The sequence below is a fragment of the Urocampus carinirostris genome, chromosome 8 (genome assembly GCF_059441175.1).
Source record: "Urocampus carinirostris isolate Australia breed hairy pipefish chromosome 8, RoL_Ucar_1.0, whole genome shotgun sequence".
NCBI lineage: Eukaryota > Metazoa > Chordata > Actinopteri > Syngnathiformes > Syngnathidae > Urocampus > Urocampus carinirostris.
Genome location: NC_142356.1, coordinates 36150556 through 36175141, shown reverse-complemented (window position 1 = coordinate 36175141; position 24586 = coordinate 36150556). Strand labels below are relative to the sequence as shown.

Genomic DNA, 24586 nt, shown 5'->3' with positions numbered 1-24586 from the left:
AAATTGACCGACATGTTTTGCATATTGGTAAAATGTATTTATTTTTATTTGTATTTACATATTATTTATTGTGCACAGACCTTATATACCAACTGTAACATTTTGAAAAAGTTCTATTGGATAAACTAGCTCCGGATTATTATTTTTGTATTTGTTGTTATTAAATATAAATATTTTAAAACTCTTAGATAACTCCTTTTCAATATAGTAAATGAATATTTTCCCCATATATATATATATATATATATATATATATATATATATATATATATATATATATATATATATGTATATGTAATCGCGGTGTACCCGTCCCACCAAAGATCCACATTCACGCTGGACTGGATGATGAGGTTTTTATTACAGTTGCTGCAAATGAATGAGTCACACACAACACGTGGTTAGCTCCTCTGCTGGCTTTCAACACTTTGGCAGCGCGCTGTAGACTGCCCTAAACATATCAAATAGCTTTATTTTCAGTTTACGGTATATATATATATATATATGTATATATATATATATATATATATATATATATATATATCTCATCTCATCTCATTAGCCGTACCGCTTATCCTCAGTAGGGTCGCAGTATATATATATATACTGGACTGTCTCAGAAAATTAGAATATTGTGATAAAGTTCTTTATTTTCTGTAATGCAATTAAAAAAACAAAAATGTCATACATTCTGGATTCATTACACATCAACTGAACTATTTCAAGCCTTTTATTATTTGAATATTGCTGATTTTGGCTTACAGCTGAAAAAAACTCAAAAATCCTATCTCAAAATATTAGAATACTTCCTCAGACCAAGTAAAAAAAATAATTTTATAACAGCAAAACTTAATCAAACATTTGAAAATGTCCATTGATGCACTCAGTACTTGGTTGGGAATCCTTTTGCACGGATTACTGCATCAATCCGGCGTGGCATGGAGGCAATCAGCCTGTGGCATTGCTGAGGTGTTATTGATGCCCAGGGTGCTTCGATAGCGGCCTTCAGCTCATTTGCATTTGTAGGTCTGGTGTCTTTTATCTTCTTCTTAACTATACCCCACAAATTCTCGATGGGGTTCAGGTCAGGGGAATTAGCAGGCCAATCAAGGACAGTGATGCCATGGTCAGTGCACCAGTTACTGGTGGTTTTGGCACTGTGGGCAGGTGCCAGATCATGCTGGAAAATGAAATACTCATCTCCATAGAGCTTTTCAGCAGATGGAAGCATGTAGTGCTCTAAAATCTCTTGGTACACAGTTGCATTTACTCTGGACTTGATGAAACACAGTGGACCAACACCAGCAGCTGACATGGCTCCCCAAACCATTATTGACTGTGGGAACTTCACACTGGATTTCAAGCAACTTGGATTTTGCTCCTCTCCAGCCTTTCTCCAGACTCTGGCGCCTTGACTTCCAAATGAAATGCAAAACTTGCTTTCGTCTGAAAAGAGGACTTTGGACCACTCTGCAACTGTCCAGTGCTTCTTCTCCATAGCCCAAGTCAGACGCTTCTTTCGTTGTCTTGAGTTCAGAAGTGGCTTGACCATGGGAATACGGCTATTGTAGCCCATTTCCCGGACACGTCTGTGAACTGTGGCTTTTGATACCTGGACTCCAGCTTCAGCCCACTGTCTTTGAAGCTCCCTCAAATTCTGGAAGCGGCTCTTCTTCACAATTTTGTTAAGGCTGCTGTCATCTCTCTTGGTTGTGCAGCGTTTCCGGCCACATTTTTCCCTTCCAACAGACTTTTTGTGGATATGCTTTGAAACTGCACTCTGTGAACAGCCTGCTCTTTGAGAAATTTCTTTTTGTGTCTTACCCTCCTGATGGAGGGTATCAATGATGGTCCTCTGGACAGCAGTCAGATCAGCAGTGATTTAGTTTACTGAACCAAGCTGAGTGTTTTTAAGGCTCAGGAAACCCTCGCAAGGTGTTTCGAGTTAATTAGATGATTCAGGTGATTAGTTGAATAGCCTACTTGTATACTTTTTCATGATATTCTAATATTTTGAGATCGGATTTTTGAGTTTTCTTAAGCTGTAAGCTGTGTACCTGACTTGTTAACCTGACTGCCCATCTTGCACATCTGGTTAGCGTCTCTTCTTGCACTATCGGCACTATGGTAAATAACACAATACAGCTTTATTTATATCTGTACACTGAAGGACACTGAGGGAAACTGTGGGAGTCAGATCCATCGACATTTCGTTCTGTATACACGTGTACTAGAATGACAATAAAGTAGATCTGAATCTGAATCTGAATCTGAATCTGAAATTCAGCAATATTGAAATAATAAAAGGCTTGAAATAGTTCAGTTGATGTGTAATGAATCCAGAATGTATGACATTTTTGTTTTTTTAATTGCATTACAGAAAATAAAGAACTTTATCACAATATTCTAATTTTCTGAGACAGTCCAGTATATATATATATATATATATATATATATATATATATATATATATATATATATATATATATATATTGTGTTGGCATATACAAATCCTCCTTTTGATTATTACTACTGTCCAAATTGGTACAATATTGTTTTTCAATTTATTCTGAATTTTAAAATTAAGCAGCTATAAAATATGGTAAAATAAGTATAATCAATATATAAAAAGGTACAATAATCATCTTTACAAGAAAAATGTTGGTGTTTCTGATATTAGATTATTTTTTAAAGGTTCAATTTTTATCCGTTTTAATGTTTTTGTCATGTTTAGCCTGATGTCTTATTTTTACAATTTTCTTACTTTGATTTTAATATTTTTTGTAAAATAAGAACAATAGTACTTGAAATCAGCACAAATATCAGCCCTCTGACAAAAGTTCCACCTATTTCCCATCTGTCAGTGTAGCATGAAAATGGTGAAAGTAAGAAAAGACCTGCCTCACGTAGAGTCCTAGCATCAACCTGAACCACAAAAGAGACGAAAAAAGAAGAGTTTATTCGAGGACATCAAAAAAATACACGTACTTGCATGTGCATCAGGAACAAGATCACTCAGGCTGCGATCATAACTTTGAGCCAACAGTTGGCAGCACAGAGTTTCAAAGTTCCAAATTTCATACAGCTCCTTGAACTACCAATGGATAATGTCAAATCTCACAATTGTTTCCACTGTAGGTTTGTCTTCCCCCGTGCTTCATTTGAACAAAGCTGTGGTCACGGAGGGTGAGGAACTCACAGCCAGGTGCACAGCGCCCGGAGAAACAGGTTCCATTATTTTCTACTTCTACGAGGACGACAAGGAGATTCTGGAGGACAGAGTCAGCTCCAACCTATCAGAAGTCAAGCTCCGCTTCAATAATGTTGGCATCCACAAGATGTTCTGTTCCTACACAGTCCTGGTGACTCCGTTTTTCTCCAAGTCTGAAAAAAGCAATACCCTTGCCATTTCAGTAAAAGGTACCTGAGAACTAACACTACCATTAATAAGTTTGGGGTCACCCGGACAATTTTGTGTTTTCCATGAAAAAGTCACACTTTGTTTTTTCAAATGAGTCGTCCAAAGTCTGTGTTTTTTTTTGCCAAAATTCCTTTTGTTGGCCCACCTCAGATATGGTGTTTTCTTTGCCAATATGCCTCAAAGGCCAGCATCTCGGATTCGCCTCTTCACTGTAGATGTTGACACTGGTGTTTTGTGGGTACTATTTAACAAATTTGCTAGTTGAGGACCTGTCAGGTGTCTATTTCTCAAATTAGAGACTCTAATGCTCTCTTGCTTGGATGTGCTCCCTCTTCTCTTTATACTCTGGTCAGAGCAGTTCCGTGCTGTTCGCTAAAGGGTAGTACGCACGCCATCACAGGGTACAGGGTGGTAGTACACACCGTTGTTGAATATTTCTTCTAGGCAATCAGAACCTTGCCAATTACTTGCATGAAATAGCCTTTATTTCTCAGACCTAGAATAGACAGACGACTTTTTTCTGGTCATTCTGAAAGTTGAATCACACTCACAAATGTGACACTCCAGATATTGGAATAGCTCAAAGGAAGATCAGTTGATAGCTTTTCTAACCAGCTAAACAGTTTTAAGCTGTGCTAACATAATGATATTAGGTTTTCTAATCATCTATTAGCGATTTGTAAACACGATTTACGATTTAAATTCAGGATGAGTGGTTGCTGGAAATTGGCTTCTATACACCTATGTAGATAATGCATTTAAAACCAGACATTTGCAGCTAAAATAGTTATTTACCACATTGTATTTCTGATTAGTTTCATGTTATTGTGATTTAAAAAAAACAGTACTTTTACTCTAAAAACAAAGCCATTTCCAAGCAACGCCAAACTTTTGAATGGTAGTGTAAATATTTCACTATTTCTTCTTACGAGTTGCTCTTTTTATTTTCAGAGCTTTTCATAGCACCAGTTTTGGACATTTTCCCATACAATAATATCTACGAAGGAGACAGACTGGACATTATGTGCTCCGTTAGAAACCTCATGCCTGACATGCAAGGAAATGTTCACCTCTACCTAAGCCGAGGGACTCAACTTCTCAGTAGGGGGGGCGCCGAAGTCAACCACAGCATGATCGCCCTGGCCAAGGACTCAGAGGAGTTTGAGTGCAGACTTGAGATGGGCAACGTTGTGAAAGTCGACACAAAAAAGATCTTAGTGACCGGTAAGTAGTTTTCAGTGTCAAATGGATTTGTGAGTTTGATTCTGGTGAAATATCCTAACTTAATCCTGATACAGTATCATTGCACTATGATGTCTATGTTTGCACCAATGCATATGCTGACTATTTTTTTGCATTATGATGACTTTGCACCAAATGCAATATCGCACAACCCTTACGATACCAACGGTATCACGACAACACTGTATGTAACATCCCACATGCCGACATTTCTTGTGTAAATACCATGTAAATTATAACTATAGCCTTATCCCCCTTGTTTTATAACCTTATCTTCTCTGTTCCTTTATCTTCTTGGCTCATACCTCACTGTGAATGTATAAAACTGGAGTGTCATGCCCAATTTCGTTGTCACATAATGTTAACCCATTTTGTAACAATGACAATAAAGGTATATTCTATTCTATTCTCTATTCTGATATATTGATGAGTAACGTAAATACCGGATTACAGAGCACACCTGTTTAAAAGCAGAACAGGCAAATTTAAGGTAAAAAATTAACCTTGTTGTGCACAGGCCACATAGGATTTTAAGCCGCTAAAAGTAAAACATTATGCTGCGCTTCAGACACCCACTTGTGGACCATGTACACAGCAGTCAATCGTAGAAAATTCGCAAATATGCGCTAACTTATACGCAGGAGTGCGACAAAGCAGAACTGTGCTGACTAAAATTCAATCACAATCACAACAGCCTATATATTTGCAGAGCCATGCGACTGATCTTAAAGCCCCAATGTGTAATATTTGACCACTACATGGCACTGTGTTTCCAGGTACAAGTGAGAGATACATAGCAGGACGTGGTGGCAGGATGCAAGGCAAACATGCCGCCAACCTAAGTGGGAATGCCACGATGTAAAAGAAATACAAATTTCTCGATCAATGATTTTCTTTTATATAAATTAACAATGATATGAAAGTTCATGTATTTTGCCTAGTATTCAAATCAATGTTTTTTTTTCCCGGATGAAAGTTTTTTTTTACCACTAGGAGGCACTAAATATTACACACTGTCTCTTTAAGCACTCCAATCCCTTCTGCGCATGACAAAGTAATAGTTTGTTTACACGGCTTTACGAAACCTGAATATATAGGCAATATTCTTAATCATAATTCTACCAGCTCAGTAGCCTAGATGGTAGTGTGCCCGCTTTGAGATTGGGAGGTCGCTGGTTTGCGCCTCGACCGAGACATACTTAATTGGTATAATGGTGGCGCCCTCTGGCTGCGGCTGCACCGACTCGCTACAACGGGTCAGGTGTATCGACATTTTGTTCTATGTACATTGTTACAAAGAATGACAATACAAAGGAAATTATTATTATTATTATTATTATTATTTAATCTTTTACAGGCATGCGCCCTGTGTTCTTTATATCTATTATGTGTATCTATGTGAGGCCTTTTGAGGCTCTTAAGTGATCAAGGGGCTATACAAATGTGACTCCGATTGGAACCCAGAGGCATTTGGGATAAAGGGTTGGGTGGACAGACGGACAGGGTGGATGAAAGGGTGGATGCGTTGCTGTATTGACGGATGGATGGGCGGATGGATCAGTGAATGGAAGAATTGATTGAGAGTTTCAAACAGGGATGTATCGAGATATAGATCTTAACATATGCTACTTGTTCCTGTTCCAACAGAGCTGTTTTCAGTGCCTACTCTGACCATGTCTCCAACTGAAGTATTTCAAAAGGAATATATGACTCTGAGTTGCAAAAGTGAAAGCTTCGCTTCCGAGAGACTTCACAGGGACGAGTTGACTTACAGTTTGGAACCACCCGAGAGCCTCCTGATCCCAAAGAGCACAGGCGTGTTTTTTGGCAAAGCTTTGCTCTATGAATTCAACTACACTTGCGTCGCTCAAGCCAGGGGAATCAGGAAATCGAGCAGACCGCTCACAGTCCGTCCTAAAGGTAACTCTCATCACTCAATTTCCAAATGCATTATAGTTAATAATAAATTTATATTATAGTAGTTTACAAACTAAAGACCAAGGTCTTTTGCAACTTTCTATTCACTTTTAGTGGCATTTACAAAAATAAATAAATAATCATCATGATGATTTCCTGCATTTTTTGTTTTCCACTAACCCAAAGTCATTTAATCTAATGTTTTTAGGATTTATGATTGTGTCAAGGGCTGCTAAAGGGCAGGCGACACCCTAGGCTGGTTGCCAGCCAATCGCAAGGCATACAGATCCAGACAACCATTCACCCATACACTCGTTCCTATGGACAATTTTGACTTGACAATCAAGCTGCCATCCATGTTTTTGGTATATGGGAGGAAACCGGAATGTCCAGAGATATCCCACTCAGGCATAGCATAGGGAAGAACATGAAAATTCCACTCAGGGATGCTAATTAAACCGATTTCCTCTGAACTGTGCAGGAGAAGAGTTAACAAGTTATCTACTGTGTTGTCCATGATACATATCAAATGTGGGCAAAATTTCAGCTACTAACAAAATTTAATTACGGTATTTGCTTTTGTTGTCTTCTTTAACATCAGTGACAGTGTCAACACCGAGGATCTCCGTGGTTGGAAGGGCAGTACTGGGGCGTCCATTTAGGGTCCTGTGTCAGTCTGACATCGGCAGCCTGCCCATCAACTACACTCTGCTGAAAGATTATGAGCAGCTAAGCTCAGCCAGTGTCAAAACGGCTTTGGAGCAGGCTCTGTTCACCGTCACCGTCCAACAACCTGGCGAAATTAACAAGTTCATGTGCGAGGCCAGGAACAGTCAGAAGGAAGCGCCACTCAGCAAAAGATTGGACGCTGCCGTTGTAGGTAAATATTTCACACAGTGTTTAACTAAATTTATGTTGAATGATGGCAAAAGTCTAAGTAACTCAATTATAATTTCTCCTAACGAAAGACTGCTAGCTTAATGCTGACACCAGAAGATATGCAGTGTTGGACAAGATACTGAAAAATACTTATGAGTTACAGTTACGAGTTACTTCGTTTGAAAAGTAACTCAGTTACTCCCAGATTACTTCGAAAGTAAATATCTATTTACAAATTACCTTAATAGACACATAGAAGCTGACCCACTAAAACTAATCTAAAATATCTACATAATAAAATTAATATAAGAAAACTCGTACAGCATCTGTGCAACTCTCCATATTACTTGGCTCCTACACGTCACTGCCTGTGAATGCTGAGATCTTGCTCATCTCTGTAAAGTGGGATGACGCTTTACACCGAAAAACAACAGCAACCAGATGATGAATATGCTGCATCTGAATCACACTGGAAAGTTTGTCCTGCTCCTGGTTACCATAGAAATCAGTGTTTCCTGTGGGGGAGTAAACTCCTACCCAAAAAAACGGCCTGGAGAGGGATGGGCGCCGCTAGGCTGTAATTGCCCAAGACACACCACAGGAAATGGTGCCCCCATGACCCTGGCGGTTAAGAAATCCGGGAGCAACCTTGAGAGCTTGCAAACAAACACTTAGCCAAGACACTCCATATTACTTTTGTCTTTGGGCTTCAAACCCCTCGAATATCTCATTCTCCATTTCTAGGTACTGTCAAAGAGGTTTTTTGTTTTTCTCCAGGCACGGTGTAAGGCAAAAATAATTTTACAGATATACAGACCAAAATTCCGCACACTTTTACTGTATACTCTGTGCATACATTTGCCCCATTGGTTTATTGTTCCTCTATATGCCTCACCCCCTTTCTTTGGTCTGCCTACCATAAGATACTGGTGAGACTGTCAAGGTTAAAACTTGAGATTGTATTATGATATGGAAAAGAACACTCTGAGTCAGAAATTGGGTTTTTGATAGCCCTTTAATCAGAGGCGCGTGCTTCTAAGATTTGCTTCCAAGATCGGCTCAGGAGGGAAACACACTCCCCCTATGGCTAGAGACTCATTTATTGAAAAACAACACTTCTGATTGGCTTAAGCGAGGTTACATGAATACAAGAAACAAATCTAATTGGTATAGACAGAAATCACATGTTTGAATGAAGTGAATAATGCTGGTCGCTACATGGCTTCTGAGCATAATAAATGAGCAGTAATAAAAGTGAAACTTTGTAACACAGAAGGTACAATGCGTCACCATAAAAAGAAGGGAATGTGGGGAGAAAAGCTTGTCCCCGCACTTCCCAGCACCAAAGCGAAGGCCATCTTGATTAATAGTTAGCGGTCCCGAAGAGGATACAATTGTAAGGTCTTCCCCGGACTTCCCAGCACCAAATCGAATGCCATCTTGATTATTAGGAGGATACATTTGCACCTGGATATAATCTTTGGCGTCGTTAAGGTACTTTTGAGGATAAAAGCATACAAAGGCACATACATAATCAAACTATAATTTCCCTTACAAGACACCACAAAATATGCACATATAATCTTGAGACTGCTCCACCATAACTGCATTTAGTTGTTTTTTTGTTGGTAAATAAAAACATTGCCACCATTCAGAGAAATCAAGTTCAGATGGCGGTTTGTATGAGGCATTTAATGAGTAGCTGAATATTGGTGTAATGCACCGCGTAGTAACGACAGAAGAGTTTTGTTAATAGCGCGTTTCAGTATTCGTTACCAAGAAAAGTACTTGCGTTCCGGGAACGTGTTCATCTGCAACGTATTAGTCCCAGCACTAAAGTGTGCTAAATCTAGAGAGGCTAGCAGAAAGTAGAATCATCAATACTAGGAGCTGCACCACCCACTCTCTGTTTTCCTCCTCAGTGCCGCTGTCTCATCCGACTCTCACGGTTATTCCCGTCTTGCCGGAAATCGCTGAGGGAGATCACCTGATCCTGATCTGTGGCGTGAAAGGCACTCCACCCGTCACCTTCAAGTGGTACAAGGATGGCGGCAACAGTCCGGTCTTTGCCACCACATCAGACAAGAACAATACAGACTTTCAGATAGAAGTTGTGGCCAAAAACGACAGCGGTACCTATTTTTGCGAAGCCATCAATCATGCCAACAATGTGGTCCGCAGCGCACCCGTCACAATAGAAGGTGAGGACCACGTTCTTTTGGATGATCATTGTGTATATACAATTTGGAGAGACAGATTTTTTGTGTCCGCCAACCACATTTTGAAACATTTGCCACTTTATGGTTATATAATATCAGCATCACAATGCATTTGTGTTGGCCTTTAGGGATTCAAATGTGTTTTGTTTGTTTGTTTGTTTGTTTGTTGGACGGTTGGTGTTAAAGGGACATTGTGTATTATTTAGCACCTTTTACTGGTAAAAAGAACTTCTTTCATTAATAAAAACAAAAACCAGTAGTAATTGAATAATAAGCAAATATGCACAAATTATCATACCAACGTGCATTTAAAAAAAAATCTTTATGTATCTTTTTATGTATTTTACATAACATAAGGCTCACCTAGAGAAAAAGCTGACATGATTGCCCGACTAGGGGTACACCTAAGAAACTCAAACCTTGAGAAAGGATGAACAAAAAAATAAGAACAAAATTGGTGCAATTTGGTCACTTTGAGTCTGAACAGTTTGTATTCTTCTCTGTGCTTTTCAGCGCTTGTTTTCGGTTGCACTACACCAAACAGCTACATCTAGAGGTCAAATAACACTCATTGTCCCTTCAAGTGCAGATAAATTTACCAAGTATTTTTCCCTCTTCCCTTTTTATTAATAAACTTCTAGATAATTTTTTCAAAGACCGATCTACTTGACTTGCCCATTTTAGCTCTAATCCGGATAATCTCAGTCACTGATATCAGATGACAAAGTCAATGTAGATTGCTTATAATGTTGCGGCATTCTACATAGTCTGTCTTGCTGTGAGTAAATACGTGCAGACGCTGTGTTTGTTATTAAGATTTATTATCGCGTAATTAGTGGAATTGCAATTATTAATACAGGGAGCAATTGGGTGAGGTCAACAGGATCAAGAGGCCGTTGATAATACTACTGCACATTTTTTTTCTGCTTTGCCTGTAGTAGTAGCACAAATTGGACAAGCTGATGCTGGCAGTAAGCAGTCAAGAGTGGTGAGCGGTCTCAAACGAGCTCTAGTGGTAGCTTCTGGGACTGCCCGGGAAATGGATTTTCCTTTGTATTACGAGCAAGAGTTTTGTCAAAAATAAACCCATATACCGGGTGTGACATGTTTTGTGCAAAGCAAAAATTGGCCTCCAAGATGGCACTTGTGGGTGTGAGCAACACCGAGATACCTTCTAGGTCAACAGCCTCACCAAACCGACGACACTGGGGAACCCCCCCTGATCAGACTGATGTATTCTTAGCAGAAAAAAAGCGATGGAAGTGGAGGCTGGACCAGGCTCTCTCTCACCTGGTCTGGTTGGGGTCATGTGGCTCACTCTTGGTGCACGTCCAATCCCACTTTAAACTTTACACTTGAAATGTTTTTGTTTTGTTTTTATGAGAAAATGACTATTTGTCTCATGTTTCACACATTATATTTTTGTTATGGAGTAAGTAGGAGAAAAATGTGAAAATAAACAATCAGAAACGATAAAATACTGCATATATTGTGATTTAATAATGTGATCATTTTTTAATGGATTAACAAATGCTTGTTTTAATGATGTAAAATATCATAATTTGTTTGTACGATTGATTGAACAAGTGTCCAAAGTTATTTTTTTGGGGTTGCATTTTGGCTTCTACCTGTGATCCCTTTTGTTTAGGTGATTTGTTCATTCAGTGATGTTTGTTACAACATGACTGAATAGAAGAAAGAAAATGAATAAAAATATTAATCAGGTTGTAATCATTAGAAGGGTTAAAATTATGTCGTATATTTATGTGTTACACAATTTATTTATTGGTTGGCGTATTTCTTTTTCGTATACATCTGTTCCTACATATGGCAGGATTGGTCCTCCACACTCTCAATGTTTAGTAGTGATTCCATAGTGTGTTCTAACGTTCTCTGTGCACTGTCGCCCCTGCAGTTCGCCTGGCCTTATGGAAGAAAGCGGTGATCGCGGCCTTCTGTCTGCTGCTGGTGTTGGTGCTGGTGGTGGTTTCCGTGCTGTGCGTCAGGTCCAAGCGAGGTAGAGACACCTACAAGCCGGCTGCGACTCACAACTCCTTAATTTGACTCCGTGTGAAGCAAGCTTCCCCGCCCGCTCCCTCCTGCATCTTCTCACGTCTGCTCTCTTATTGTAGGTAAAAAGGAAGCAGCTGCTGAATTGTCAGTGTGAGTTTACTGCACTACTTGCTTCCTCTCAATGTGACCCATGCTGTTTAGGCGCGGTAGTCTTTATTGTTAGCTAAGCTGAGACGAGTGTTGACGGAGCATTACCCGAGAGGTAACGTCTTGGGTGAATCAGGAAGTTTTGACAGCTCTGAGCACATTTGTGATAACACACAAACACAAAAACATTTTTTGAATCCTATCAGGCCAAAAACTGTGATGTCAGACCAGGAAAATTATACCTAATATTAGTCACCTGCTGCACACTAAAATATAAAATCACTCAACACCGCTTGTGAGAAAGATTCCAAGCAATTTAATTGATAGTGACTGCTGCACAAGTTAATTGAGATCGGCAGCTGCTGACAGAATCCGCAAAGGAGTGTCTTAATGGCATCATAATGTGTAACTTTTCCTAGACATTTCCCCGCTGATTCTGCCACACCATAATCTTTATTTATAGGAAATGTGGGAGTCTTGTTCATCCATTCTTGCGCGTCACTGATCAGATGACTATGATGATTACCTGTGCATCATTGAATTTCTTCACTTTGGCATTCAAAGCACGACACCACATTTAAATCTGCATTATTTAAAATGTAGAAAAAATTTTACAATACCCATTTTTTTAAATAAAATGGTAAGATATACATTGTTTGCAGTCTTGCAAGCTAGTTTAGGGTGGGGATGGCCCTGGCGAGATACTATCTCCAAGCCTCCTTGTTTTAAGTGACCTATAGGCTCAAGGTGGTGCTAGCCTGGATCGAGGAGTCCTTCATAACGTTTTTAGCTCTTTTGCGCGTATCACAAGCAAGCAATGTCCTCCAGACTGTACAGACTGTAACCAATGATTTTCTGGGCTGTGTTGAATCCGTTCTGTATGTTGTTTCTGTTCGCTGCCATGCTTCAAGCATTGCACACTGTGAGGCTGCGACGGATAAATAAACATAAACGATTGAGTCAAGACTCTAATACAGTCTCACTGAATACATGGCTCATCTAACTTTAATTGGTGGCTTAGGTGTGACGATCTTAAAATGCAAAAAAAGAAACTTATTTTAGCCTGTCAGTTTACCTCAGATTACCGTTGCTCATACCAGAATTTTTATATGAATACCAATGATCTGAAATTAGCAATACATGTCAGTTGAGTTTTCTCAAAATTTTTTTTGTACTCATAGCTGTCTGTAACTTGATTACCCAAGATGTCATCACTGCGTTATAACAGTGGTCAGGATAGTGTAAGATTATAGCATGCTTAATGTCTTCTATTATCGGTGTGTCCAGTGAGGGACTTAAGAATTCTCCTAGTTCGAATTGCTATATTCAATCCAAACAAAATTAATGGCTGTTGAAGAAATGTTTGTTGTTGTTGTTCAGTTGATTGTTGTTGTTGTTTTACCCTAGTAGGGAAGTCAACCCAAAACAGTTTTTCCCACGCTTCCCCACAAGTCTTTCGGTTTATGTGGATTATGAATTTGGGAACAAAACAGACCATTGTAATCCATACTGTTGTCGACACAGATTCTAAGGATGTGGAACTTTGATTTAAATTTAGTCGACAGGAAGCAGCAAAATATAGAATTAAAATAGGTAGATACTGCTTCTTAACACAATCTTAGTGTAAAAATACTGTTAAAAGACAATGAAAAAAAGTCCAGTTGAAAAATGAAATAAACATCAATTTGTTTAAAATCTTCCACTTGCAGATAATGTTTCACTTATTTTTTTCAAACTATGTTTATTACTTTTTGAGTCATGACAAAAACGTAATAATTAATCGTGATACAATATAACAGAATTACAAGCTAAAATATATACTTAAAAAGATCCAAATTATCCATCTTTCCCTGAATCCGATCATTTTATGTCTTTGAAAGTATATTAATTATTTGTTTTGTTTTACCCCCAAAAAACTATTAAAATGATAGTAGTAAATTAGGACAATAGACCAAAAACATAATACTAGTCTTACCATAGTACTTGTTGACGTAATGCATATTAATTGTACAATAATTTAATACTAAGTTTGCTGATAATAATTATTATTTTTTTACTTTGTTTTAAACTCTACCTAAAACTGAACAAAAAGAACAAGGGTAAAATTTTATCAAGTGACATTTATTCCCGATAGGTTTACAGTTTGGACAGTCAAAATAAGGAAAACATTTTTTATTTGATTTTGAATTTGTAAGAAGAAGACGGGGGAATGCTCAATCCTGAGATAAGAAATTCCAACCTGATGTAAAGCCCTACCCCAAGCCTTTTCTTTTCATTGAATCACCTAGGTTACAAAAGCATCTGCTTTAAAGGAGGTAGATATCAAAACAGGATCATGGTTGGTCCATATTGACTATGATGTAAACAGTTTATTTTAGTCAAAACAAAAATCAAGTTAAGTCATGTTTATTTAAGCAGTGCACAATAACAGTTAAAAATACAAAGTGGCATCTTATGGCATCTCCTTTGCAAGTGTCCAGTATTAAAAACAATATAAATGTATCAATGAGCAGGGAAGGAACAAGGGAGAGCCAAAACCTCGGATAAAAAATTCCAACCTGTTTTAAAAGCCCTCCCTCGAGGCCTTTCTTTTTATTAAAACTCATAAGTTACAACGAAGGTCTTGAGGGTGTAGAAAATAAAGAGCAGCAACATGATTGCACATAATAATAGTAAAAAAGAAAGAATTGGCATCCTGTGTGGGTGTCCAAAATAAAAAACAGAACGTGTCACTTCCGTTTTCAACTTTAACTACAATTTTTGTTAAGGTTGTTTTTTCCTTGTCAAAAGGAAAACCAATAACCATAGTTACCTAAATCATCTTTAAGTGGAAAAAAAGATTATTTATTTTTTGCAAAATGTTTAACTTTCACTTTAAATGTCACTTTTTAAATTTCGATTTGACTACAATTTACTTATAATTTTGTAGTTGTGTATAGGGTAGCTTTTTTCAGATATATTTGTAAGTGTCAACAAAAGCGCTAGAAAATGGGCGGCATTTGGCCTCTTTGGACCCCCAAACTCTCAACTTTTGTTCTTCAGATCATGTGAATTGTTTACTATGTAGATTTTACCCAGTTGACTTTATTCTTACCATTTCTCAGAAAGCCTTCAAGCCCTAAATCAGATGACTCTTTAACTGTGAGTCTAACCCACGACACAGAGGTTAATAATGCAGCCTCAGGTAGATTGTTTTTATTTATACATATTTTCCCCTTGTGGGTGTCTTCATCCGTCATTCCTGCAAAGTGCGAGACCTTCCATAGCATGTTGTGTGTGGGAGCCCATCACCATCCAACCTCACGTCATCGTCCATGTTCTAATCTGCATGCCAGGGTCTTGTTGTTGTTAACCCGACTAGGTTTTGTATAAGCGAGCAATTCCGGGATGTTATGCAGCGACGGTGTCAGGAAGGGTAGGCAGAAGCCAGGGGTGGGCAGCACTGAGAATTTTGGTATTGATCCGATCTAAGTAAATACACGGTAGTATTGATCAATATTGATCCTGATACTTTTGTTTTGGAAATGTCATGATCATTGAATAATTGTACCCATCGCCCCTTGATTTAGTTTAGAATTTTCGATAAATACATCACAAACATTTTAGACACTAAAAAGGTTTCATGATTAATTAAATAACCACCGTACACTGCAAAAATATTCCGAACTATAAGGCCTACCCAAAAACCACAAATAAGCCAGAAGTATGAATGTGCGCTTTAACAACCGGTGAGGAAGACATTCTTAATGCTTTACCATGTTTGTGTAATAATTGATCAGTAGATACGTATTTAGCAATGGTAACAGCACAAACTCCTTACCACCAAGCCACAAGACATATGGATGATTGTTCTCAATTGCATTGATTTGAATACAAGAGGTATTGTATCCAGATCTAAGAAAGGGGTGGGGGGGGGGGATTTTTTAAGGGTTATTGTTTTATCTTCTTTATTCATTATCCATTATCCGTCAGTTCATAATACGCTACAAAGCAAAGAAAGGGGTGGGGGTTTTTTTTAAGGGTTATTGTTCTATCTTCTTTATTCATTATCCATTATCCGTTACCAGTCAGTTCATAATACGCTAAAAAGCCTAGAAACCGGGACTCTTACTCTCAGCCAAAAGGCCAAGCTAAGGTCCTAGCCTTAAAGCCTTGCTGCGATCATTGCGTGCACTGTTCCCGGAGGTACTGCAATACCGGGCCGATTTTGCCTTCTCTTCTGCCTGGCCAGCAGGACGCAGCAGCAGGTCAGGGTAGGGAGATGTGCTTCAAGTGTGCCTGTCAGTCATGATTCAGGCATAGACTTAGAAAGTGGCAGAGGACGTTGGGTGACGGAGAGAAGCGGCGCTTTGAGGAAATCGGTGGTGGAGTGAAGAATCCATCTGAACCAAGTACTTACTTAGTATCTATGATATCGATATTTGGAATATTAACAGATACAGCTTGGACTTGAATCCAAGCGAATTATATTGTGCAGTGTTGGCAAGTGCTGAGTGCGCCCATTATGGTCTTGTTCCAGACGGAGCGCCACGCTATGATGGCATGGAGGGGAGGGTGACCAATGGGACACGAGCTAGCGCCATGTCACTTCCCAGTGACACCAGCAACAGGAGCAGCTTCAGTATTCCGGCCACAGTGTAGAGATGAAAAAAAAGGATACCTCAAGAAAGGAACTTTTTCTCTTAAGAACAGAAAGGACTCGCCTCCTGCTGCTCCCTCTCCCCTCTCCCTGCAATCTAGATGACCCTTGTTTTCTCCTCTCTATTTGTTACGTTTATTTAACATCACTGTCTTTGCTTGTGCTTTTTTTGTACACCATGTGACCATGGGCGCATGTTTGATCAGTTTTGCCACTTTTGCTTTGTATGTTTGACAAAAGAAAGAAATTTCAGTTCCAAAATTTCAAAAACCCTGCCACATTCTGCATTTATTCACAGGCACCTTTAATTATGATGAGCAAATAATGCAATTAATTCATTTTAAAATTGTTCAAATTTGCTGAATCGTGAGTTTGAGTGTAGGAATTGTTTTTAAATTCCATCATCCATCCATTATCTGCACCGCTTATCCTCAGTAGGGTCGCGGGGGTGCTGGAGCCAATCCCAGCTATCTTTGGGCAGTGGGCAGGGGACACCCTGAACTGTTGCCGGCCAGTCGCAGGGCACACAGGGACAGACATCTCACTCGCTCATTCACACCTAGCGACAATTTAGACCGGCCAATTAACCTAACATGCATGTTTTTGGAATGTGGGAGGAAACCGGAGTGCCCGGAGGAAACCCACGCGAGTAGGGTGATAACATGCAAACTCCACACAGGAAGGTTCGATCTCATGACCCCAGAACTGTGCCGCACACGAGCTAACCACCGCGCCGCAGTGGTGCCCTGTTTTTAACTTTTATTTTTTTAATTATCTAAAGCTGGTACTGTTTGTCAAATAATAGTTAACTAAAGTAATTTCCAGAATATAAACCGCAACATTTGTCACACAATTTCAACCCTGCGGCTTATGCAGAAATTCTCACATATGTATTTATTCTAATGGTGATCAAGCAAAAAAAGTCACAAATATAACACAACTGCCAATAAACACCATAGTAGAAGAGGTTTAACATACGGTATTAAGCTTTCTGCTTGAATAAATTCAGCATAAACTGCGGCTTTTAGTAAAGGGAAGGTTATTGAATCGAATTGAATTGCCTTTGTCATTGATAACAACATAGTAAACAGTGTATGCAACAAGATTATACATGGTACTCCAGATCAAACATAGATAAGACTTTAAAGAAGAAAAAAAAGATAAAAGACCAACAGGATCAAAGGCAGAAAAAGTTGTTTTTCTTTAACCTCCTAAGAAACCTCTTGTTTAGTTTATGATTTATGTCCACGCACGTGGACACCACGTCTTAGGAGGTTAAAAATGTGGCTAATAGTCCAGAAATTAAGGTAGATAATTGTGCTTTTGAAGCAAATTAATCATAATTTAAGGGTAGCTGTTTTTTCATTCGTTTTGCACAGGCAATGTTAGATTCAGCCAACATCTAATAGTTCTGGGAGAATAAGCAAATTAGTTCAATTAATTTGTCATTTGAAATTGTTTTCAAACTTTAGTGTAGGAATTTAGGAAGGGTTTTTTTGATTTTAATTAGTCAAAGCTGGTGCTGGCAATCATACAGTAGTTAACTTGTCAAATGTGGCATTTAAGCAAGTTAGCTTTGGGTAGCTTTTTTTATTTTTTTACTTATTGCACAATCCATGACGGTTAACTTTCCGTGAAAATTGACCACAAAATATTTATTCTCGTCTGAACGGATTATTTTCTAATTATTCAAAGCTTAATTAAAGGTACATTGAATATTGTTAAGCGCCTTCCAATGGTAACTGAAATGTAATTCATTTTTTAAAAAAAATCAATATTAATTTTAATTATTAGGAAAAAAATACCCCCCAAAAACTATATAAACATTCATTTTTTAATTTTACATAACATGAACCTCACCCAAAGGGAGCTGACATAACTGTCAGCCATCTTAGTGCAACGGGTACTCAAAAAGCCCAAAAAGGCCTTAAAAAATAAACAAGAAGTAAAATGATGTTTTTGGATCATTTTGAGTCTCTGTAGTCTGGGTTTTCTCTTTTTTTAGTAAGATAAAAGTTTTTGAGAGGACATGGAAAAATTAAAACTTTATCAAACTCCTGAGAATTGTGAGATGTCTATCAGGAGCAGTAATTTCAGGCAGGTTTGAGAATATCCGTAAAAAGTAACTCAAAGACTACTTTTTAAAAGGTATTTTAGGTTTCAATCACTGTAAAACGTTTTCTTCCATATTTTTGTTTGATTTTTAAAAACATTTGATATTTTATTTTATCGTGTTATATAGATGGGGTTTTTTACTTATTGAACAATGCCAAATGGTACTATTTACAATTCATAATCCTGAAAACCCTTTCTTATATCTGTTAGTGAATATATATGTGTTGGGTTAAAAAGGGGCGTAACATTAGAAGGGTTGTAAGGTTGGTGTTAAATTATATGGTTCTGCAAACTACACGCAGTTCTTTTTGTGTTTAAATGTCAGATGAGTTGAACACTTACAATTGTCAATTGTCAATTTCAAATAATAAAACCCACCCAAAAACACTACCGGTGATTTAAAGGGACACTTTGTAATATTTGACCACTAGATGATGCGTTATTGTTCAGTTCAACAAAAGACTTCTTGTCCTAGGAATATTTAAAAAAAAAAATGCCTGTTTATATGATTGATAAGTTAGTAGTTTTGTAGACACTCAGAAAAGGAGAGAAGACATCAATGTATTTTGAAATTGCAAGAAGAACAGAGGAGCCCAAACCCCGAATAAGAAATTGCTATCTGAGCCTTTTCTTTTTTTTTTTAAACTCTTAGGTTACCAAAGCAGATCTGACCTAAAAGGTGTGGAAATCCTAGAGCAGGAACAGATACAATGATATAAATGTAATTGTCAAAACAGCAAACAACAGTGTGCAATAATCAAAATAACGAACTGGCATCCTATGCAAAGTCCTTTTCAGGTTTACAACATAAAAAAAAGAATAAACTTATCAATGATAGTTCATGCATTGTTGGCAGCACAGTGGTTAGCGCGTGTGCGGCACAGTTCTGATGTCATGAGATCGAACCTTCCTGTGTGGAGTTTGCATGTTATCCCCGTGCTTGCGTGGGTTTCCTCCGGGCACTCCGGTTTCCTCCCACCTTCCAAAAACATGCATGTAAGGTTAATTGGTCGGTCCAAATTGTCCCTAGGTGTGAATGAGTGAGTGAGTGAGTTGTCTGTCTTTGTGTGCCCTGCGACTGGCCGGCAACCAATTCAGGGTGTCCCCTGCCCACTGCCCGAAGATAGCTGGGATTGGCTCCAGCACCCCCGCGACTCTACTGAGGATAAGCGGTGCAGATGATGGATGGATTGTTCTTTTTTAAACAAATTAAAAAATTCAACCACTAGGAGGCGCTAAAGGGTACACACTGTCCTTTTAGGAATAGTATCAAAATCACAAATTTATAAGGGGTAATAACCAAGTGAAATTTACATTTTTTAAATAGGATACTGGGATGTTATCAAAAGAAGTGTTTTAATGGATTTTTTTTTCACCAGTTTTTTTTTTAAATAAAACACAAGTATTTGGAGAAGTGACACTTTTCAGCAAAATACCCAAAATGCAATATGTTTGTACAACCATTTACATTTATCCACAAAGAATATGAGCAGTTTAAACACTTCTATCTATTAACGGGCTGCTGTGGCTAATGGCAAACTCAGTTGCAGGGTTTTTACTTCCTTGGAATTCCCATTTCAGATGTTTGCACATCAATGTTGAATGTTTTACATTTCAGATCTATATTATCACAATTTTAGGAAATGTTTGTATATATTTTGGTTGATCCCCTCATTTTGCTTGAATCCTTTAAGAAAATAAAAACAACATGGTTTTATTTAGACACGTGTTATTCTAATTTATTTTGCTGCATATGTGGCTCTAAATCATTTAAAGAATATATAAATATAATACACTTTATGGGATAACTTATTATGTCGGAAAAAAGATCAACCTCAATGGACCACAACAAATTTCTCGACAAACTTCTCCAGCTTGATTTATTCCTCAAAAAGGAATGCACTACTGTGGCTTCCTTTACAAAGCAAAACAATGGACTCCGCGCAAAACTTCCCATGTTGACACAAAACACTTTGTTAGGTTGAATGTGCGTAGCATGAAAAGGAAATCAATTGCTTAAGACGTATTTTAAGCAAGGGGATCACATTACCAGCTGCGGTGAGGCTTTGCAGTTTTGATGCTAGTATACACTAAATCGGGCGTCTCAAACTCATAGCCCATGTGTGATTTGTGGCCCCTCAAGACAATAGTTTGGGGCCCCACCATAGTATGAAAGTTTAACGTTAGTGCGGCCTGCACGGTATAGATATGGATTCTAATTATTTAGACAGGGCACAAAATTCACTCGCTAAGTATTGTTTAAAATTTAACGTACCGTATTTTTCGGATTATAAATTGCAGTTCTTATCATAGTTTGGCTTGGGGTGTTGAACTAAAGTTTAAAGGACATTGGATGCATCTTACTATGCACCTTTTGCCTTTGACCTGCTCTGTGGATCAGCCTCACTCAGAACCTAGTTTTGGCAGCCCTGAGAAAAATGAGTTTGAGACCCCTGTGCTAAAGGAAGACAGTTTGCACAGTAAAACATGGTTAACACATTCAGATTGTCTGGAATTGTAATCTAATTGAATATAGTTTTAGTTTAACTGAAATTATTAGATAATATTGTAATAGGTTTTTATTGATTAATTAAGGAATTAGACTGACTAAACATTTTAGCATTTCAATTCCCGAATTTTAGAATCAATACATACACATTTTTATACTATAATTATTTAGTATATTATTAGTACTTCAATACTCCAACTCAATACAACATTTTGTTTATATCTGTACATTCAAGGAAACTGCGGGTCAGATGTATCGACATTTCGTTCTGTATACACGTGTACAAGAATGACAATAAAGTATATCTGAATCTGAATCTGAAGTAAAAAGGTTTAATTAAATTCCAGCTTTTTTTATACACCCCCAGCACCAGACTTCTTTTGCATGTTGGATTTTGGGCTGAACGTGGTCTGGTCAACCTCAAAAATTGGGTCGCCTTTCGTCCTTCTAACATAAACAGATTTAGTCTAGGGAAGCTATATTTTCAAGTCAAGTCAAGTAACATTTATTTGTATAGCCCTTAAACACAAAATGTCTCAAAGGACTGCACAGGTTACAATCAAACCATTCCCTGTTCTTAAACCAACATGTGGACAAGGAAAAACTCAAAAACCTCAGCATGAGGAAAATAAGAAACCTTGCGAAGGGGCCTCACAAGTAGTAATTTCCCTTCCAGGATGACAAGGGTGCAAAAGACTTTGCATTGGGTAACAATCCATAAAACATACTTTTCAACATCTAAAACATTTCTCCTTTTTCACCAAGTAAAGACGTTTTAATATGGAATCTTTTATCAAGGTCGTCCTTTGGGATCTCTTTTGTTTAAAAATTAAAGCTGAATATTTCCTATTCAGAGGTTCAAACTGAGAATTTAGAGATTGAATGATTTAAAAAAATGTAAAAGTGCCTGAATTGGAAATGGGCAAACTATGGCCTGTGTGGCCCACCAGGCTTTTTAATCCAGCCTGCCAACCAAAAATTCTAGAATTTTATATAAAATGTTTTGGGTTCCTTTAAGAAAATGTTTATTTGGTGCCAGGCTTTTCCCTTGCATCCATTTATGCGTCTTCCACCATATTTAGTTTTTCATGATGTCATAATGTGAACTGCACTCAAGAAAATCATTCAAATGGCTAGTTACATTCTCCTATACTTTCTATTTTTCTTTATCAATATATTTATTAAATTTCATGCAAAACCATATTCTGGGCCAGCCTTTGTTTCAGTTAATTTATGCATATCATCAAATTGAATCTTTAAAAAGGGGATATATTACTTAGATTTAATGATGAGTGTTTCAAAACCAGATTTAATGGTTTTATTATAGAAAAACATTTCAGATATATATAAAACATGTACGTGCAGATATCTGCACGTTTATTAATACGGTTATTGCTAGTCTCAAAAGACTTACCTCAATTATGTTTTGCACGAATAGTAGGTTTACAATTAAAAAAGTCAAAACAAAATCTCAACGTTTTTATCTTTTGTTTTGGTTTTATTTGCATTAAGAGAGTAATTACAATGAAAAAGTCAAATTTTTTATAACAGTGACGATATAAAAAAATATTTGCTCAACATTTTTTACCGCATGTATTGCCGAGGAATTGGATCGAGATCATGTATTCGTGGATACAAAAAGATCATTTCAATTTTTTTTTTTCCTGGCCCGTCCCCTTTGGAAAAAATGCTAACCCAACGTGGTCTTTGACTCAAAGAATTTACCCATCCCTAGTTCAAACAATGAATCAATTACAAAAATAATTGTTGATCAATTTGATCATCAAAACAGCAATCCAACAATAACCACACTGTCGTCGAAATGCAATAAAGTGTCCTGAAATACTACTTCTGTAAACTTCTAAATTCTAAATTTCCGCTTTTTTAACTGCTTATACAGTATATTAACAAGTAAAAAAATCACGTGATTTTCAAAACTGCGGTTCTGTCGTTTGGCCTATTGATGAACTTGTCCCTGTTGATTTTACGTGCACTTATTACTCATTGTGCCCTATTTTTTCCGTGCAGGGAAAGTGGAGCGAGTAGACGTCAGTGTGTGGAGCGAGCGGCCGCCTGAACCAGGTCAGCCTGCCTATGTCATGAGGCTGCCATAGAAATACAACAATCACTCGCAATAACACGTTTCGCGGATTTGAATCGAGCATTTGGTTTTGCAATCTGATTGGCTAAAGTTATTTTCAAACACATTGATGGTTTCAATTATCATTTTGCAGTACAGAAGTTATTTATAATTATATATATATATATATATATATATATATATATATATATATATATATATATATATATATATATATATATATATAGTTATATAGTTATATATTATAAATATATATATATTGTAAATATATATATATATATATATATACTGGACTGTCTCAGAAAATTAGAATATTATGATAAAGTTCTTTATTTTCTGTAATGCAATTAAAAAAACAAAAATGTCATACATTCTGGATTCATTACACATCAACTGAACTATTTCAAGCCTTTTATTATTTTAATATTGCTGAATTTGGCCTACAGCTTAAGAAAACTCAAAAATCCTATCTCAAAATATTAGAATATCATGAAAAAGTATACAAGTAGGCTATTCAACTAATCACCTGAATCATCTAATTAACTCGAAACACCTTGCGAGGATTTCCTGAGCCTTAAAAACACTCAGCTTGGTTCAGTAAACTAAATCACTGCTGATCTGACTGCTGTCCAGAGGACCATCATTGATACCCTCCATCAGGAGGTTAAGACACAAAAAGAAATTTCTCAAAGAGCAGGCTGTTCACAGAGTGCAGTTTCAAAGCATATCCACAAAAAGTCTGTTGGAAGGGAAAAATGTGGCCGGAAACGCTGCACAACCAAGAGAGATGACCGCAGCCTTAACAAAATTGTGAAGAAGAGCCGCTTCCAGAATTTGAGGGCACTTCAAAGACAGTGGGCTGAAGCTGGAGTCCAGGTATCAAAAGCCACAGTTCACAGACGTGTCCGGGAAATGGGCTACAATAGCCGTATTCCCATGGTCAAGCCACTTCTGAACTCAAGACAACGGAAGAAGCGTCTGACTTGGGCTATGGAGAAGAAGCACTGGACAGTTGCAGAGTGGTCCAAAGTCCTCTTTTCAGACGAAAGCAAGGTTTGCATTTCATTTGGAAGTCAAGGCGCCAGAGTCTGGAGAAAGGCTGGAGAAGAGCAAAATCCAAGTTGCTTGAAATCCAGTGTGAAGTTCCCACAGTCAGCAATGGTTTGGGGAGCCATGTCAGCTGCTGGTGTTGGTCCACTGTGTTTCATCAAGTCCAGAGTAAATGCAACTGTGTACCGAGAGATTTTAGAGCACTACATGCTTCCATCTGCTGAAAAGCTCTATGGAGATTAGTATTTCATTTTCCAGCATGATCTGGCACCTGCCCACAGTGCCAAAACCACCAGTAACTGGTGCACTGACCATGGCATCACTGTCCTTGATT

At 37.8% G+C, this 24586-nt stretch overlaps 1 protein-coding gene across 7 annotated transcripts in view; it reads left to right on the top strand.

Moving 5' to 3' along the window:
- pecam1b (platelet and endothelial cell adhesion molecule 1b) overlaps positions 1-24586 on the top strand; it is a 35457-nt gene that overhangs the window by 5923 nt on the left and 4948 nt on the right. The window contains exons 4-12 of one of the 7 annotated variants that reach the window (XM_088342550.1): positions 3139-3420; positions 4373-4645; positions 6311-6583; positions 7182-7460; positions 9382-9660; positions 11594-11695; positions 11811-11841; positions 14943-15022; positions 23130-23183. In XM_088342550.1, the coding sequence (XP_088198676.1) occupies positions 3139-3420; positions 4373-4645; positions 6311-6583; positions 7182-7460; positions 9382-9660; positions 11594-11695; positions 11811-11841; positions 14943-15022; positions 23130-23183 (1653 nt within the window). The other 6 variants (XM_088342552.1, XR_015851151.1, XM_088342554.1 and 3 more) reach the window with 6 other exon arrangements.